Source organism: Salvelinus fontinalis, chromosome 42, assembly GCF_029448725.1.
Source record: "Salvelinus fontinalis isolate EN_2023a chromosome 42, ASM2944872v1, whole genome shotgun sequence".
Lineage (NCBI taxonomy): Eukaryota > Metazoa > Chordata > Actinopteri > Salmoniformes > Salmonidae > Salvelinus > Salvelinus fontinalis.
The window spans coordinates 22,743,539-22,763,795 of NC_074706.1; the positions used below are offsets into that span (position 1 = coordinate 22,743,539).

General features: G+C 43.0%; 1 protein-coding gene across 1 annotated transcript in view; it reads left to right on the plus strand.

The window, feature by feature from the left end:
* Positions 1-20,257, plus strand: part of LOC129841152 (uncharacterized) — a 35,758-nt gene that overhangs the window by 8,863 nt on the left and 6,638 nt on the right. The window contains exons 2-6 of the mRNA XM_055909291.1: positions 4,506-4,636; positions 4,841-4,984; positions 8,739-8,906; positions 9,200-9,311; positions 9,495-9,622. Coding sequence (XP_055765266.1) covers positions 4,506-4,636; positions 4,841-4,984; positions 8,739-8,906; positions 9,200-9,311; positions 9,495-9,622 — 683 coding nt within the window. The remainder of the gene's footprint in view (positions 1-4,505; positions 4,637-4,840; positions 4,985-8,738; positions 8,907-9,199; positions 9,312-9,494; positions 9,623-20,257) is intronic.

Genomic DNA, 20,257 nt, shown 5'->3' on the forward strand with positions numbered 1-20,257 from the left:
CCACCTCAGGACCTTGAGATGCTTCTTACGGAGCCACTCCTTAGTTTCCCTGGCTGTGTGTTTCGGGTCGTTGTCATGCTGGAAGACCCAGCCACGACCCATCTTCAATGCTCTTACTGAGGGAAGGAGGTTGTTGGCCAAGATCTCGCGATACATGGCCCCATCCATCCTCCCCTCAATACGGTGCAGTCGACCTGTCCCCTTTGCAGAAAAGCATCCCCAAAGAATGATGTTTCTTCCTCCATGCTTCACGGTTGGGATGCTGTTCTTGGGGTTGTACTCATCCTTCTTTTTCCTCCAAACACAGTGAGTGGAGTTTAGACCAACAAGCTCTATTTTTGTCTCACTAGACCACATGACCTTCTCCCATTCCTCCTCTGGATCATCCAGATGGTCAATGGCAAACTTCAGACGGGCCTGGACATGCGCTGGCTTGAGCAGGGGGACCTTGCGTGCGCAGCAGGATTTTAATCCATGACGGCGTAGTGTGTTACTAATGGTTTTCTTTGAGACTGTGGTCCCAGCTCTCTTCAGGTCATTGACCAGGTCCTGCCGTGTAGTTCTGGGCTGATCCCTCACCTTCCTCATGATCATTGATGCCCCACGAGGTGAGATCTTGCATGGAGCCCCAGACCGAGGGTGATTGACCGTCACCTTGAACTTCTTCCATTTTCTAATAATTGCGCCAACAGTTGTTGCCTTCTCACCAAGCTGCTTGCCTATTGTCCTGTAGCCCATCCCAGCCTTGTGCAGGTGTACAATTTTATCCCTAATGTCCTAACACAGCTCTCTGGTCTTGGCCATTGTGGAGAGGTTGGAGTCTGTTTGATTGAGTGTGTGGACAGGTGTCTTTTATACAGGTAACGAGCTCAAACAGGTGCAGTTAATACAGGTAATAAGGGGAGAACAGGAGGGCTTCTTAAAGAAAAACTAACAGGTCTGTGAGAGCCGGAATTCTTACTGGTTGGTACGTGATCAAATACTTATGTCATGCAATAAAATGCAAATGAATTACTTAAAAATCATACAATGTGATTTTCTGGATTTTTGTTTTAGATTTTGTCTCTCACAGTTGAAGTGTACCTATGATAAAAAATTACAGACCTCTACATGCTTTGTAAGTAGGAAAACCTGCAAAATCGGCAGTGTATCAAATACTTGTTCTCCCCACTGTATTTGCTTGTGGTTTTTCCTACACCTAGTGACCTGCTTTTTTAAATTATATGAACAAAAAATATTCCATTTTATTTGGAATGTCAAGCCAGACAAAATTTAAAGGGCCTATTTATATAATGAATGTGAATTCAGAGGGCAGAAATGATTAAATATTAAAGCATTAGACCTTTCACTAAAGGCATCAGTCATACAAAAGTTATACTTAAATCCAAAATGATTCTCTAGTAAATTAGTAAGAATGTCTCACCCCATGTTCAAGATTGGCCTTTTTCCCTTTTTTTCAGATTACAACTGCTCACTTTCGGTCATTTGAAAACGAAATCATCTCCAATATATTGTTATTTTTAAACAAGCCTTAGAAAGTTGTTTGCAATTTCAGTTTAATCCACCTGAAAAGACTGAACAAATAATACAACAAATATTGTGGTTAAACTCAAATATACTAATTGATTTATTTTTGAAATGTATTTTTCAATAAAATCTTTAAAAAAAGGTATACTTTTTGGTAATTATATCATAAATAGGACATGGTGGAGTTATGTCACACATGCAGCTAAAACAGACATATGGAAATGTCTGCTCTACCCAAAATTACAACCAACTAATTGCAGCATTACCACAAAAATGGAAGAGGCAAGTGGAAGGGGGAAAAAGTAAGGAACTTGTCTGTCGGGCCCTGCATTAAAGACCAAAAGTTAAAGAAAATTGTGATAAATAAAAATATATATCAGTTTCATTTAAGGACCAAAAAATGTACAGCTGTGCCATTTAAATTGCAAAATAGTTGGGAAGAGATTTTCGATGTACCGATTCCATGGCACATGGTCTATGAATTGACACGCAAAATGACGCAAGATTTAAAACATCACATTTGAAAATTTTAAATGATTATACAAAATTCTTGCAACCAATAGAATATATATATATATATATATATATATATATATATACACTGCTCAAAAAAATAAAGGGAACACTAAAATAACACATCCTAGATCTGAATGAATGAAATATTCTTATTAAATACTTTTTTCTTTACATAGTTGAATGTGCTGACAACAAAATCACACAAATTATCAATGGAAATGAAATTTATCAACCCATGGAGGTCTGGATTTGGAGTCACACTCAAAATTAAAGTGGAAAACCACACTACAGGCTGATCCAACTTTGATGTAATGTCCTTAAAACAAGTCAAAATGAGGCTCAGTAGTGTGTGTGGCCTCCACGTTCCTGTATGACCTCCCTACAACGCCTGGGCATGCTCCTGATGAGGTGGCGGATGGTCTCCTGAGGGATCTCCTCCCAGACCTGGACTAAAGCATCAGCCAACTCCTGGACAGTCTGTGGTGCAACTTGGCGTTGGTGGATGGAGCGAGACATGATGTGCTCAATTGGATTCAGGTCTGGGGAACGGGCGGGCCAGTCCATAGCATCAATGCCTTCCTCTTGCAGGAACTGCTGACACACTCCAGCCACATGAGGTCTAGCATTGTCTTGCATTAGGAGGAACCCAGGGCCAACCGCACCAGCATATGGTCTCACAAGGGGTCTGAGGATCTCATCTCGGTACCTAATGGCAGTCAGGCTACCTCTGGCGAGCACATGGAGGGCTGTGCGGCCCGCCAAAGAAATGCCACCCCACACCATGACTGACCCATCGCCAAACCGGTCATGCTGGAGGATGTTGCAGGCAGCAGAACGGTCTCCACGGCGTCTCCAGACTCTGTCACGTCTGTCACGTGCTCAGTGTGAACCTGCTTTCATCTGTTAAGAGTACAGGGCGCCAGTGGCGAATTTGCCAATCTTGGTGTTCTCTGGCAAATGCCAAACGTCCTGCACGGTGTTGGGCTGTAAGCACAACCCCCACCTGTGGACGTCGGGCCCTCATACCACCCTCATGGAGTCTGTTACTGACTGTTTGAGCAGACATGCACATTTGTGGCCTGCTGGAGGTCATTTTGCAGGGCTCTGGCAGTGCTCCTCCTGGTCCTCCTTGCACAAAGGAGGAGGTAGCGGTCCTGCTGCTGGGTTGGTGCCCTCCTACGGCCTCCTCCACGTCTCCTGATGTACTGGCCTGTCTCCTGGTAGCGCCTCCATGCTCTGGACACTACGCTGACAGACACAGCAAACCTTGCAACAGCTCGCATTGATGTGCCATCCTGGATGAGCTGCACTACCTGAGCCACTTGTGTGGGTTGTAGACTCCGTCTCATGCTACCACTAGAGTGAAAGCACCGCCAGCATTCAAAGTGACCAAAACATCAGCCAGGAAGCATAGGAACTGAGAAGTGGTCTGTGGTCACCACCTGCAGAATCACTCCTGTTTTGGGGGGTGTCTTGCTAATTGCCTATAATTTCCACCTTTTGTCTATTCCATTTGCACAACAGCATGTGAAATTTATTGTCAATCAGTGTTGCTTCCTAAGTGGACAGTTTGATTTCACAGAAGTGTGATTGACTTGGAGTTACATTGTGTTGTTTAAGTGTTCCCTTTAGTTTTTTGAGCAGTGTATATGGGGGATACAATCTTCCCTGCTCTGCAGATTTTGCTGCGAGGAGGCAGAGTCATTAGATCATTTATTTTGGTACTGTCGTGTAGCTAGTTTTTGGTCACAGGTCCAGGAATGGCGGAAGAATTGCAACATTTACCTAGAACAAACGCTGCAGATAGCAATACTGGGTGATTTGAAAAGTCATAGTCAATGGATTAATAATTTTTTTAGCAATTTTTTTATCTTTAATTTACAATCTGTAGAAGCGATGAGAATAGAAAGGTTTAGTACTTTTGTGAAGCATCACAGCACAGTTGAAAAATATATGACAACTACAAATACAAAATGAATGGTGTTAAGAGATAGATGGGAGGGGTTGAATGGAGCTGAAGGGTGGGACTAATAACAACAAGATAACCAATGTAGAACATACGGGGTCTGTAAAATGTATATAGGTTCTGAAATGTTGTCAAATAGCACAGTTACAAATAGAAATCCAACTGGATGGACATCAGAAATAGAGGAAGGCCAGGACTAAAAACAAACAAAATATAACTATTGTAAAATAGATTGTGTCTGTAAAATGTGTATAAGATGTATAAACTGAAGGTAGAAGCGTAAGTGTTATTGTTTATTTGTTTACTCCAATTGGGGGAAGGGTGGTAGGGTTTGCGGGGAATAATAAGGTATATTCTAAAAAAAAGTGTGTGTGTATATTAAAAAAATATGGGATAAAACATTTAAAAACATTTTTAAAAATTATTTTACAAAATACCATTGAGCATTGACAGTAGCTAATCTAACCACCTCTTTTCCCCCAATCATTTATTTTAGGTGAAGGACATCTCACTGGAGGCCACAGGAGCTTTGTGAAGCCAGGGGGGCACAATACATGGATAGATGACCAACCAATAACTGTTGATGAGGAGATTGGAACCTCAACCCAGCACATTATCTTGATAGAGGTTAGTGGAATAGAGTTGCATAAAAAATATGTTACTTTGTAAATCAAATGTGGCCCGTTTTTCAGAAAGGCTCCCCTCAGCTATTCACTGTCTTACATGTACATCCTTATGTATCTGCCTTAGGGGAGCTTGTGAGTCTTCCCTACGACATTGTTATCCAATTCAACTAGTTACTGGTAACAACCTCCTCTCTTCTTGTGTCAGGCTGCAGGTCCTGGGGTCAAGCAGGAGAGGTCTGAAGGAGAGGACCCACAGCACAGCAGAGACATCCAGATTGGAGCGCCCCCTGAATCCACGGAGGACCTCGCCGCCACGCCCCAGCCCAAGACCCGACGCAGCATCACGGAGGTCAGTGGAATGCCGAACGACGTCCTCAAGTCAGAGACAGACACCAAGACTTTAACTGTGACACACAGGCTTTTACACACAGGATCTGACCAAAGAGACCCAGAGAGAATGGTGCTGGGGAGACTGGGCTGTCCTCCTGCTCCTGGCTCAGAGTATTTACCGGTATTTCACCAGAGCCAGAGGATGGTTAATTCCCGTGGAGATGGTGATGGTGACACGTTAGACACTGGTGGTGATCTGTCTTGTTCTTACACTACAGCAACGGACCCTGGCAACATGCCCTTGGGTTTAGAGACACAGACTGATCTGTTTAGAGGGGACTGGAACCGGTACAGTAATATTGTATACTCTGAAGGGTGCCTAGATAAGAAAGGGGAGGGTCTCGTCGTAGATGAGGTGACTGTGAAAGTGGAGGACAACACTCCTCTGACATGGAATGGCGACAAGACTCACTTAGGAGAAGGACACTTGCAGGGCAACAACAGTGACTTCTTAGACTACAGTAAAAGCTTAGAGACAAATCTGAATGTTGCGACCCACTCCCCTTTACACGCGTTCAGGGATCGTGACCCAGTGTCCACGTCATTGGGGCATTCTGATTCACAAAGCCGCATCCATTTCGATCAGGTATTGAACTCAAACAACAGGGCTAGAGCCCAGGCTCAGGGAGGAGAAGTTACATCATGCAATATTAAAGAGAAACGGTTCCTCTGCATGTTCTGTAACAAAGGCTTCAGCTGCTCCCAGAATGTGGAGATCCACCAGAGGGTCCACACAGGGGAGAAACCCTTCAGCTGTACCCAGTGTCACATGCGCTTTGCCCAGACTGGAACCCTGAAGCGGCACCAGAGGGTCCACACAGGGGTGAAACCCTTCAGCTGTACCCAGTGTCACATGTGCTTCGCTCAGGCTGGTGACCTGAAGAGGCACCAAAGGGTCCACACGGGAGAGAGGCCATTCACCTGTAATCACTGCGGGAAGAAGTTCTCACAGAGGAGATACCTCAGGATACACCTGCAAAAAAACCATTCCACTCTTTAACATAGAAAGTAACCATACCACTTGATAGCTTCTGACATTTAGATCCTGCATTAAAGGAACACTCATCGAGATGATATAGATGCAAAAAGTAAACAGCAGTAGTGGGTCAATTTCTACAACTAAGAGTGTTGAAGTGCAAGGCCCAGGCATTGTGGGAAATACAGTAACTTCAGAAAGTATTCACACCCCTTGACTTTTTCCACATTTTGTGTCACTGGCCTACACACAATAACCCATAATGTGAAAGTGGAATTATGATTTTACAAATGAATAAAAAATTCTAAGCTGAAATATCAATAAGTAATCAACCACTTTTGTTATGGCAAGCCTAAACAAGTTCAGGAGTAAACATTTGCTTAACAAGTCACATAATACGTTGCATGGACTTTCTCTGTCTGCAATAATAGTGTTTAACATGATTTCTGAATGACTACCTCATCTCTGTACCCCACACATACAGATAATTGTAAGGTCCCTCAGTTGAGCAGTGAAAACACAGATTCAACCACAAAGACCAGGGAGGTTTTGAAATGTCGCACAAAGAAGAACACCTAAAAATATAGAAATACTGTACATTGAAATATCCCTTTGAGCATGGTGAAGTTATTAATTACACATTGGATGGTGTTTCAATACACCCAGTCACTACAAAGATACAGGTGTCCTTCCTAACTCAGTTGCCGGAGAGGAAGGAAACTGCTCAGGGATTTCACCATAAGGCCAATTGTGACTTTAAAACAATTACAGAGTTCAATGGCTGTGATAGGAGTTAACCAAGGATGGATCAACAACATTGTAGTTATTCCACAATAGAAATCGAATTAACATAGTGAAAAGAAGGACGCCTGTACAGAATAAGAATATTCCATAACATGCATCCTGTTTGCAATATGGCACAAGTAAAACTGAAAAAAATGTGGCAAAGAAATTAACTTTATGTCCTGAATAAAGTGTTATGTTTGGGGAAAATCCAACACAACATGTGCCACTCTTCATATTTTCCAGCATGGTGGTGACTGCATCATGTTATGGGTATGCTTGTCATCAGCAAGGACTAGAATTATTATTTATTTTTTTAATAATAAAAATAATAGAGCTAAGCACAGGCAAAAAAAATGAAAACCTGTGTCAGTCTGCTTTCCAACAGACACTGGGAGACAAATTCACCTTTCAGCAGGACAATAGTCTCAAACACAAGGCCAAATATACACTGGTTGCTTACCAAGACGACGTTGAATGTTCCTGAGTGGTCTAGTTACAGTTTTGACTTAAATCGGCTTGAAAATTCTATGGCAAGACTTGAAAATGGCTTTCTAGCAAAGATCAACAACCAACTTGACAGAGCTTAAATGATTTAGTAAATATGTTTTTTAAAGAATAATGTACAAATATTGTACAATCCAGGTGTGCAAAGCTATTCAAGATTTACCCAGAAAGACTCAGTTGTAGTCGCTGCTGATTGTGATTCTAACATGTATTGACTCAGGAGTGTGAATACTTATGTAAACTACATATTTCTGTATTTAATTTTCAATGCATTTGCCAAAATTTCTGAAAACATATTTTCACTTTGTCATTATGGGGTATTATGTTGGGGTATTGTGTGTAGATGGGTGAGGGGAAGAAATCTATTTTGAATTCAGGGTGTAACACAACAAAATGTGGAATAAGTCAAGGGGTATGAATCCTTTCTGAAGGCACTGTATAAGGCATATACAGTGTAAGCCTAAAACGTCTGTTACATAGTGTATGTACTGTGTAAGCACGTTTTTACCAACTCCAGTCCTCAAGTCCGCCAACAGTACACATTTTCGTTGTAGCCCCGGACAAACACCTCATTTAACTCAGAGGGCTTGATGATTAGTTGACAAGTTGAATCAGGTAGCCTAGTGGTTAGAGCTTTGGACTAGTAACCGAAAGGTTGCAAGATCGAATCCCCGAGCTGACAAGGTAAAAATATGTCGTTCTGCCCCTGAACAAGGCAGTTAACCCACTGTTCCTAGGTCGTCATTGAAAATAAGAATTTGTTCTAAACTGACTTGCCTAGTTAAATAAAGGTTAAATAAAAACATTAAAGGTGTGCTTGTCCAGTGCTACAATAAAAATGTGTTCTGTTGGGGGACATGAGGACTGGAGTTGGGTAACACTGTTATATGATATTCACCCATGCCTAGTTCATTACTTCCATTCAACTACAAAAGAAAATTCCCTGGGCACTTTTAATGAGAAAATGAATACACATTATCAAGTTCATGCAGATTATTTGTTGAGACGTGTATGTGTGGTTTTCATATGGTGTATTTAAAACTTGTTTATGTTTAATAAATACAAAATGGGACTTTTCATTCTAAGACTTTCATTGAGACTCTCTTTAGTATACATCACATCTGATCTCACCCTATTCTGCATACACCCAACAGTGCTTTATAACCAATATACACTTACTAAATATACCTACCCACACACAAACACCTACTGTACACCTCATAGTTTAGTAAGGTTACCTGATGATGACTTGTTTTTACCCACAACTGACTTGTTTTTATCCACCATGATGGGTTTAACAACAATGAAGTCATTCTGTTACAACAGTATAGGACTCAAACGTAGTGGGGAAGGGTAAACACTCCATGTTGAAATTGTGTTTATTATCTGTGTGTGCGTACCTGAGGGAGTGCATGTCTGTGTAATCTGTATCACCTGTCTCTTCTAGGAGGAGGAGAGACCAGAGGTGCTGCTGGTAAAGGAGGAGGAGGGGTGTGAGGAGGGTCTGGGGAACCCTGAGGGGAACATGGTCATGGAGGACAACCAGACTACACCTCCTCCTGAACCCACAGAGGAACCAGCTGAGCAGCACAGGACCACACACAGTCTCACTGAGGTGAGCCCACGGAAACTACTGTCTGAATGGTATTAGGTCAGGGCCTGTATCCACAAAGTGTCTCAGAGTTGATCATAGATCATAATGAATGAGAGTATGTAGGTGGGGAGCTAATCCTTCAGCACTTCTACTATGAGAATCTTTATGGATATGGCCCCTGGTCTTGATAAATTCTGTCTTAAGTGTGGGACCATGCCTTTCAATTATCAAACCATTAAAGAGTGTCAAGTAATCAAATCAACTAACACATTTGCATTTCTTGATCCAACATCCTCTCACTCTGTATCTCTTAGTCAGTAGACATGGAGGATGGGAAGCCTGATCTGCTGCTGGTCAAAGAGGAGACAATAGAAGATGGACCAGAGAGCATTGACCTGCTGAGTGGACTAAAGATGGGGGAGCAAGGTAAGGGAGAAATACATATAGCCTACATACAGTAATAGATCTTCAATAGGAATAGTGATGCACCTGGCTATTGTTTTAAAGACATTACAATGTATGAACTTGACCAGGTAATTGACAAACAAACTCCATATGTCGAGTTCTCTGCCATGTTTGTAAAGTCTATTTTGTAACCTCTTCCTGCAGGTGGTTGGCTGGGGGCTAAAAGAGGAGATTGGGCGGCCATCTTCGATTCCCAGACCCAGACAGGTGCAACCAAGGGCCCAGGGGACGACATCACTGAGCAGGCCAGGACCAGAGGCGACATAGTGGAGGTCAGTGGATGGGACCGTGTCCTCAACTCTGGGCTGGGGAACAACACTGTAAACCACAACCAGAAACAGACAGTCGAACGCAAAACAACAACCGAACCTAATCTCCATGACAACAGACTGGCTGAGACCAGGGCGAGGTGTAGATTTGGTCTTCGGGGACAGGGAGGTGTCCGTATGCGGCAGGAGAGAACAGTCACAGACTCGGCTAGCGATGCTCCATCCTGCTCCTATAGTTGTGATTCAGAGAGACTGATGGCACCTCAGTTTAACCCCCCAACAGGTGCTGCCTTCAGCCTGCCTTCTATAGGATCTATCAACTGGAACATGGACCCTGCGACAACACAGACACTTCCTGGCCTTCATCCTCCTCACATTCTCCTAATGTTAAACCAGACCTCAGACAATGCCAGTGCCTCAACACTAAATGGCTACACAAGCCCATTGACAAATGACAGTAGTAGTAGTAATGCTGTAAGCAGATCCGGTGACAAAGAGAAGCGCTTCCCATGTTCGTTCTGTGGGAAAGCCTTCAGTTTCCCTAAACAGGTGGAGATCCACCAGAGGATGCACACGGGGGAGAAACCATTCAGCTGCCACCTTTGCCAGGCTAGTTTCTCCCACTCCTCCAACCTGAATAGGCACCAGAGGGTCCACACAGGGGTGAAACCCTTCAGCTGTACCCAGTGTCACATGTGCTTCACCCAGGCTGGTCACATGAAGAGGCACCAGAGGGTCCACACAGGGGAGAAACCCTTCAGCTGCCCCCAGTGTGAAAAGAAGTTCTCCCGCCAGAACCAGCTGAAGATGCACTTGAAGGTCCACACGGGATAGAGGCCTCCTACGCACTGCAGGAAGAGGTTCTCAGAGAGGAGCTACCTTAGGATACACCAGCTGAAAAAAACATTCCACTCTTTAACATAAAAGTAACCATTCCACTCGATAGCTTCTGACTTTTAGATCAAATCCTACATTAAAGACAACAATTCATTTTAATTGTAGTCAGCAGAAAAGATCCACAGTTGCATTTGGAATAACGAGAGTAACAGATTTCAGTGTTGAATTTTTCTTGGTAGAATATTGCATCAAGACAATGTGACATATAAGGCATTTAAGCAATTCAAAAACGTTCCATTATAAATCTCAATCTGGGTCAGGTGGGCATCATTTGAAAGCGTGTTATATTTCCAACATGACTTGCTAAGTTCTAAAATACGATCTTACAGTGTTAGGCTTTGACAAGGCACGTTAGACAAACAGATCGCATTTTGGTGCGCATAGAATGGAGTCATAACTGCATTCAGGTGTGTGTTCCACTTCTAATTTTCTTCACAATACGACAAACATGCTCATTCTGTTCAGGACAACCCAGGGTGTGACACATGACATCCTTGTCACTGTATGGCGGCCTTCGGCATCTGCGGCGGAAGGTGGCCGAGCTACAGCGGTGTTTGTCAGGCTATGAGACAGCCCGAAAATCGGACATCTCACAAAAACGTCTGTAGCGTCCGAGCGGTTTGGCGTGCAAAACTAATATTACCACTCTATGGCAAGATGGGGCTCTCTCAAACACGATGTTCTCCGTTTTGCTCTACGACCCCCATAAGTGTCACAGGTAACCGGTGACGAATAAAACAATGAATGGAAGTATGGAGGTAATTTTGTGCCTACCCAGAAAAAGAAGAATACACTAAGATCATATTTTCTAACTTAGTTAGTCATGTTGGAAATAGAATAAGCTTTAAAATGATGCCCACCTGACCCAGATTGAGATTTATAATGGAACATTTTGCATTGCTTAAACAACAATAGTAATTGTGTTATGGTGGGAATACAGGGCTGTGTAAAATAAAAAATACAGTGTGCTTGCTTCAGTTCATCAATTTCGAAGCTAAGAGAGCTCAAAAAGCATCTTATATTTGAAGGCTCTTTCCTTGAATCATAAAAGTGCATTGAAATGATGTGGGAACTGCACAGTTTGGAGAGGTGTGTGGCCACTTAGACCTCTCACTCAAACCCTTGTCATTTTTGTTGCCTTATGTTGCGACTACCCCACATTTTCCAAGAAAATTATTTTCATGTTACTGAATGCATCCAGAGTATTTTGAGATTTCGTTATCAACAAATGCGGCAAAATCCAGTAAAAGTAAAATGCACATAAAATCAAGTGTTATGTTTGGATTCAGTCTTATCAGATGAACGGTTGTGTCCTCACCTTTGGAGATTATGGGGAAATGATCAGACAAGTGGGGCGCCAGGTATGCTAGTGGTTAGAGTGTTGGGCCATTAACCAAAAAGTTGCTAATTCGAATCCCCGAGCTGACAAATTAAAAATCGGTCGTTCAGCCCCTGAGCAAGGCAGTTAACCCACTGTTCCTCGGCCACCATCTTAATTGACTTGCCGAGTTAAATAAAGGCTAAATAAATAAATAAAGTGTCCCCTTTAAACTGTTACCATGGTAATGCATATACTTTTATATTTCTTCTGCAGGAAACATTTCAATATGGCCTTTTCCATATAGGCCAATGTCCACAAGTGTAAAGGGTTAATGAGAAAGGAATGTACTTAATCAAGTTCATGACGATTTTTTTGTTAATACGTGTATGTGTGGTTTTCTTATGGTGTATTTAAAAATGGTTTGTTCAATAAACACAAAAATGGGACTTTTCATTCGAGGACTTTCATTGAGACAATTTTGTATACATCAGGGCCTGTATCCACAAAGCCTCTCAGAGTAGAACATTTGTCATAAGGGCTGAGAGTAGATACATTTTTACTCCTACTTTGATGGGTAAAAATAAAAGCTGTGTGTGAAGCTTCTTTAGTGATAAGAGCCATACCTAGTTGACAGATACAGTATTTAGGAGACATCATGAGGTGTCCTAACCAGCTAAAAGTTACAAGCAGGTGTCTTTTAGCTGCTAGCTAACCAGCTAAAAGTTACGAGCAGGTGCCACATGCAATTGCTTTGAGGTCTTTGGAGTGGTTAAAAGAATGTTTTGATAATTCGAAATGAACAATCCATAAATAATCTAGACCTACATGCAACAGTATCTCTTGCAGTTTTTGTATGTATAAACTGGAAGTAGAAGCCAAAATGTTGTTATTCAATAGTTTACACCAATTAGGGGAGGGGTGGTAGGGTTAGTGGAAAATAATAAAGTAAAATATATTTTCAAATATGTCTATGTATTTTATATGTGCAGTTGAAGTCCGAAGTTTACATACCTTAGCCAAATACATTTAAACTCAGTTTTTCACAATTCCTGACATTTAATCCTAGTAAAAATTCCATGTCTTAGGTCAGTTAGGGTCATCACTTTATTTTAAGAATGTGAAATGTCAGAATAATAGCAGAGAGAATTCCTTCATCACATTCCCAGTGGGTCAGAAGTTTACATACACTCAATTAGCATTTGCCTTTAAATTGTTTAACTTGGGTCAAATGTTTTGGGTAGCTTCCCACAATAAGTTGGGGGAATTTTGGCCCATTCCTCCTGACAGAGCTGGTGTAACTGAGTCAGGTTTGTAGGCCTCCTTGCTTGCACACACTTTTTCAGTTCTGCCCACACATTTTCTGTAGGATTGAGGTCAGGGCTTTGTGATGGCTTTGTTTTCCTTAAGCCATTTTGCCACAACTTTGGAAGTATGCTTGGGGTCATTGTCCATTTGGAAGACCAATTTGCGGCCAAGCTTTAACTTCCTGACTGATGCCTTGAGATGTTGCTTCAATATTTCCACATAATTTTCATGCCTCATGATGCCATCTATTTTGTGAAGTACACCAGTCCCTCCTGCAGCAAAGCACCCCCACAACATGATGCTGCAAACCCTGTGCTTCACGGTTGGGATGATGTTCTTCGGCTTGCAAGCCTCCCCCTTTTTCCTCCAAACATAACGATGGTCATTATGACCAACAGTTCTATTTTTGTTTCATCAGACCAGAGGACATTTGTCCAAAAAGTACGATCTTTGTCCCCATGTGCAGTTGCAACCCGTAGTCTGGCTTTTTTATGGTGATTTTGGAGCAGTGGCTTCTTCCTTGCTGAGCGGCCTTTCAGGTTATGTCGATATAGGACTCGTTTTACTGTGGCTATAGATACTTTTGTACCTGTTTCCTCCAGCATCTTCACAGGGTCCTTTGCTGTTGTTCTGGGATTGATTTGCACTTTTCGCACCAAAGTACGTTCATCTCTAGGTGTTGCGTGGTCCCATGGTGTTTATACTTGCGTACTATTGTTTGTACAGATGGACGTGGTACCTTCAGGCGTTTGGAAATTGCTCCCAATGATGAACCAGACTTGTGGAGGTCTACAATTTTTTTTCTGAGGTTTTGGCTGATTTCTTTTGATTTTCCGATGATGTCAAGCAAAGAGGCACTGAGATTGAAGGTAGGCCTTGAAATACATCCACAGGTACACCTCCAATTTACTCAAATTATGTCAATTAGCCTATCAGAAGCTTCTAAAGCCATAATATCATTTTCTGGAATTTTCCAAGATGTTTAAAGGCACAGTCAACTTAGTGTATGTAAACTTCTAACCCACTGGAATTGTGATACAGTGAATTATAAGTGAAATAATCTGTCTCTGTAAACAATTGTTGGAAAAATTACTTGTGTCATGCACAAAGTAGATGTCCTAACCGACTTGCCAAAAATATAGTTTGTTACAAAGAAATTTGTGGAGTGGTTGAAAAACGAGTTTTAATGACTCCAACCTAAGTGTATGTAAACTTCCAACTTCGACTGTATATGTGTGTGTATATTTGTGTGCATGGTGGTGGCATTCGGAAAATATTCAGACCCCTTAACTTTTTCCATATTTTCTTACGTTACAGCCTTATTCTAAAATTGATTACATTTATTTTTTCCCTCATCAATCTACACATAATACCCCATAATGTCGAAGCAAAAACAGGTTTAGACATTTGTGTAAATATATTACAAATACAAAACTGAAATATCACATTTACAAAAGTCTTCAGACTCTTTACTCAGTACTTTGTTGAAGCACCTTTGGCAGCGATTACAACCTCAAGTCTTCATGGGGATGACGCTACAAGCTTGGCACAACTGTATTTGGGGAGTTAATCCCATTCTTCTCTGCAGATCCTCTCAAGCTCTGTCAGGTTGGATAGGGAGCGTTGCTGCACAGCTATTTTCAGGTCTCTCCAGAGATGTTTGATCAGGTTCAAGTCCAGGCTCTGGCTGGGCCACTCAAGGTCATTCAGAGACTTGTCCCGAAGCCACTCCTGCGTTGTCTTGGCTGTGTGCTTAGGGTTGCTCAATGATGAGACAGCCTATAGCTAGGAGGTCAGAGACCTGGCAGTGTGGTGCCAGGACAACAACCTCTCCCTCAACGTGATCAAGGCAAAGGAGATGATTGTGGACGACAGGAAAAGGAGGACAGAGCACACCCCCATTCTCATTAACGGGGCAGCAGTGGAGCAGGTTGAGAACTTCAAGTTCCTTGGTGTCCACATCACCAACAAACTATCATGGTCCAAACACACTAAGACAGTTGTGAAGAGGGCACGACAAAGCCTATTCCCCCTCAGGAGACTGAAAAGATTTGGAATGGGTCCTCAGATCCTCAAAAGGTTCTACAGCTGCACCATTGAGAGCATCCTGACTGGTTGCATCACTGCCTGGTATGGCAACTGCTTGGCCTCCGACCGCAAGGCACTACAGAGGGTAAGGCGTACAGCCCAGTACATCACTGGGGCCAAGTTTCCTACCATCCAGGACTTCTATACCAGGCGGTGTCAGAGGAAGGCCCTAAAAATTGTCAAAGAATCCAGCCACCCTACTCATAGACTGTTCTCTCTGCTTACACACAGCAAGCAGTACCAGAGCGCCAAGTCTAGGTCCAAAAGGTCCAAAAGGCTCCTGAACAGCTAATCAAAGGGCTACCCGGACCCCTATTTTACACTGCTGCTACTCTGTTTATTATCTATGCATAATCATTTTAACTCTATCTACATGTACATATTACCTCAATTACCTTGACTAACCGGTGCCCCCGCACATTGACTCTGTACCAGTACCCCCTGTATACCCCCTCCCAGCTGCCCACTGCACTAAGGATAGGAAACACTGTCACCACCGATAAATCCACTATAATTGAGAATTTCAATAAGCATTTTTCTATGGCTGGCCATGCTTTCCACCTGGATACCCCTACCCCAGTCAACAGCACTGCACCCCCCACAGCAACTCGCCAAGCCTTCCCCATTTCTCCTTCTGCCAAATCCAGTCAGCTGATGTTCTGAAATAGCTGCAAAATCTGGACCCCTACAAATCAGCCGGGCTAGACAATCTGGACTCTTTCTTTCTAAAATTATCTGCCGAAATTGTTACAACCCCTATTACTAGCCTGTTCAACCTCTCTTTTGTGTTGTCTGAGATTCCCAAAGATTGGAAAGCAGCTGTGGTCATCCCCCTCTTCAAAGGGGGGGACACTCTTGACCCAAACTGCTACAGACCTATATCTATCCTACCCTACCTTTAAGGTCTTCGAAAGCCAAGTCAACAAACAGATTACAGTCCATTTTGAATCCCACCGCACCTTCTCCGCTATGCAATCTGGTTTTAGAGCTGGTCATGGGTGCACCTCAGCCACGCTCAAGATCCTAAACGATATCTTAACCGCCATCGATAAGAAATAATACTGTGCAGCCGTATTCATTGACCTGGCCAAGGCTTTCGACTCTGTCAATCACCACATCATCATCGGCAGACTCAATAGCCTTGGTTTCTCAAATGATTGCCTCGTCTGGTTCACTAACTACTTCTCTGATAGAGTTCAGTGTGTCAAATCAGAGGGCCTGTTCGACACATACAACAACACAGAGTTACACATGCGGTAAAATCTTGTTTCTTATGGTCTGAGTCCTTAATGAGCCTTTTGGCAAACTCTAAGTGGGCTGTCATGTGCCTTTTACTGAGGAGTGGCTTCAGTCTGGCCAGTCTACCATAAAGGCCTGATTGGTGGAGAACTGCAGAGATGGTTGTTCTTCTGGAAGGTTCTCCCATCTCCACAGAGGTTCTCTGGAGCTCTGTCAGAGTGACCGTTGGGTTCTTGGTCACCTCCCTGACCAAGGCCCTTCTCCCCTGATTGCTCAGTTTGGCTGGGCGGCTAGTTTTAGGACGATTCTTGGTGGTTCCAAACTTCTTCCATTTAAGAATGATGGAGCCCAGGCCTCCTGAGTGGCACAGTGGTCTAAGGCGCTGCATCGCAGTGCTAGCTGTGCCACTAGAGATTCTGGGTTCGTGTCCAGGCACTCTCGCAGCCGGCCGCGACCGGGAGACCCATGGAGCAGCGCACAATTGGCCCAGCGTCGTCCGGGTTAGGGAAGGGTTTGGCCGGCCGGGATGTCCTTGTCACATCGCACATTACGACTCCTGTGGCGTGCCGGGCACAGTGTACACTGACACAGTCGCCAGGTGTACAGTGTTTCCTCCGACACGTTGGCGAGGCTGGCTTCTGGGTTAAGTGGGCATTGTGTCAAGAAGCAGTGCGGCTTGGCTGGGTTGGGTTTCGGGGGATGCACGGCTCTCGGCCTTTGCCTCTCCCGAGTCCTTACGGGAGTTTCAGCGATTAGACAAGACTGTAACTACCAATTGGATACCACAGAAACTGGGGAGAAAAAAGGGGTAAAAAAATAACTGTGTTTTTGGGGACCTTCAATGCTGCAGACATTTTTTGGTACCCTTCCCCAGGTCTGGCCTTGACACAATCCTGTCTCGGAGCTCTACGGACAATTCCTTCGACCTCATGATTTGTTTTTTGCTCTGCCATACACTGTCAACTGTGGGACCTTCATATTCAGGTGTGTGCCTTTCAAAATCATATCCAATCAATTGAATTTACCACAAGTGCACTCCAAGTTGTAGAAACATCTCAAGGATGATCATTGGAAATAGGATGCACCTGAGCTCAATTTCGAGTCTCATAGCAAAATGTCTGAAACCTGTTTTCGCTTTGTCATTATGCAGTATTGTGTGTAAATTGATGAGGCTAAAAAATTTTTTTATACATTTTAGAATAAGGCTGTAACGTAACAAAATGTGGAAAAAGTCAAGTGTTCTGAATACTTTCCGAATGCACTGTATGTACAGTTGAAGTCGGAAGTTTACATACACTTAAGTTGGAGTCATTAAAACTTGTTTTTTCAACCACTCCACAAATTTCTTGTCAACAAACTATAGTTTTGGCAAGTCGGTTAGGACATCTACTTTGTGCATGACACAAGTAATTTTTCCAACAATTGTTTACAAACCACACAGCCGTCATACTACTCAGAAAGGAGACACGTTCTGTCTCCTAGAGATGAACGTACTATGGTGCGAAAAGTGCAAATCATTCCCAGAACAACAGCAAATGACCTTGTGAAGATGCTGGAGGAAACAGGTAAAAAAGTATCTATATCCACAGTAAAACGAGTCCTATATCGTCATAGCCTGAAAGGCCGCTCAGCAAGGAAGAAGCCACTGCCCCAAAACCGCCATAAAAAAGCCAGACTACGGTTTGCAACTGCACATGGGGACAAAGATCGTACTTTATGGAGAAATGTCCTCTGGTTTGATGAAACAAAAATAGAACTGTTTGACCATAATGACCATCGTTATGTTTGGAGGAAAAAGGGGGAGGCTTGCAAGCTGAAGAACACCATCCCAACCGCGAAGCACGAGGTGGCAGCATCATGTTGTGGGATGCTTTGCTGCAGGAGGGACTGGTACACTTCACAAAATAGATGGCATCATGAGGAAGTAAAATTATGTGGATATATTCAAGCAACATCTCAAGACATCAGTCAGGAAGTTAAAGCTTGGTCGCAAATTGGTCTTCCAAATGGACAATGACCCCAAGCATACTTCCAAAGTTGTGGCAAAATGGCTTAAGGACAACAAAGTCAAGGTATTGGAGTGGCCATCACAAAGCCCTGACCTCAATCCTATAGAAAATTTGTGGGCAGATCTGAAAAAGCGTGCGCGAGCAAGGAGGCCTACAAACCTGACTCGGTTACACCAGCTCTGTCAGGAGGAATGGGCCAAAATTCACCCAACTTACCGAGGGAAGCTTGTGGATGGCTGCCCGAAACGTTTGACCCAATTTAAAGGCAATGCTACCAAATACTAATTGAGTAAACTTCTGGCACACTGGGAATGTGATGAAAGAATTAAAAGCTGAAATAAACAATTCTCTCTACTATTATTCTGACATTTCACATTCTTAAAATAAAGTGGTGATCCAGGGAATTTTTACTCGGATAAAATGTCAGGTATTGTGAAAAACTGAGTTTAAATGTATTTGGCTAAGGTGTATGTAAACTTCGGACTACAACTGTATGTACAGCACCAGTCAAAAGTTTGGACACACCTACTAATTCAAGGGTTTTTCTTTCTTTCTTTTTAGACAAACTATGAATTAACACATATGGAATAATGTAGTAACCCAAAAATATTTTATATTTTATATTCTTCAAAGTAGCCACCCTTTGCCTTGATGACAGCTTTGCACACTCTTGGCATTCTCTCAACCAGCTTCACCTGGAATCCTTTTTCAACAGTCTTGGAGGAGTTCCCACATATGCTGAGCATTTGTTGGCTGCTTTTCCTTCACTCTGTGGTCCAACTCATCCCTAACCATCTCAATTCGGTTGAGGTTGAGTGATTGTGGAGGCCAGGTCATCTGATGCAGCACTCCATCATTCTCCTTCTTGGTCAAATAGCCATTACACAGCTTGGAGATGTGTTGGGTCATTGTCCTGTTGAAAAACAAATGATAGTCCCACTAACGCAAACTAGATGTGATGGCATATCTCTGTGGTAGCCATGCTGGTTAAGTGTGCCTTGAATTCTAAATAAATCAGACGATGTCACCAGCAACGCACCATCACACCTCCGTCTCCATTCTTCACAGTGCGGAGATCACATGCGGAGATCATCCGTTCACCTACTCTGCATCTCACAAAGGCACGGCGGTTGGAACCAAAAATCCCAAATTTGGACTCATCAGACCAAAGGACAGATTTCCACCGGTCTAATGTCCATTGCTCTTGTTTCTTGGTCCAAGCAAGTCTCTTCTTCTTCTTGGTGTCCTTTAGTAGTGGTTTCTTTGCAGCAATTCGACCATGAAGGCCTGATTCACACAGTCTCCTCTGAACAGTTGATGTGTCTGTTACTTGAACTCTGTGAAGCATTTATTTGGCTGCAATTTCTGAGGCTGGTAACTCTAATGAACTTATCCTCTGCAGCAGAGGTAACTCTGGCTCTTCCTTTCCTGTAGAGGTCCTCGTGAGAGCCAGTTTCATCATAGCGCTTGATGGTTTTTGCGACTGCACTTGAAGAAACTTTCAAAGTTCTTGAAATTTTCCATATTGACTGACCGTCATGTCCTAAAGTAATGATGGACTGTCGTTTCTCTTTGCTTGTTTGAGCTGTTCTTGCCATAATTTGAACTTGGTCGTTTACCAAATAGGTCTAATTTCTGTATTACACCCCTACCTTGTCACAACAGAACTGATTGGCTCATACACAATTTCCTCAAATTAAGTTGTAACAAGGCACACCTGTTAATTGAAATGCTTCCAGGTGACTACCTCATGAAGCTGTTTGAGAGAATGCCAAGAGT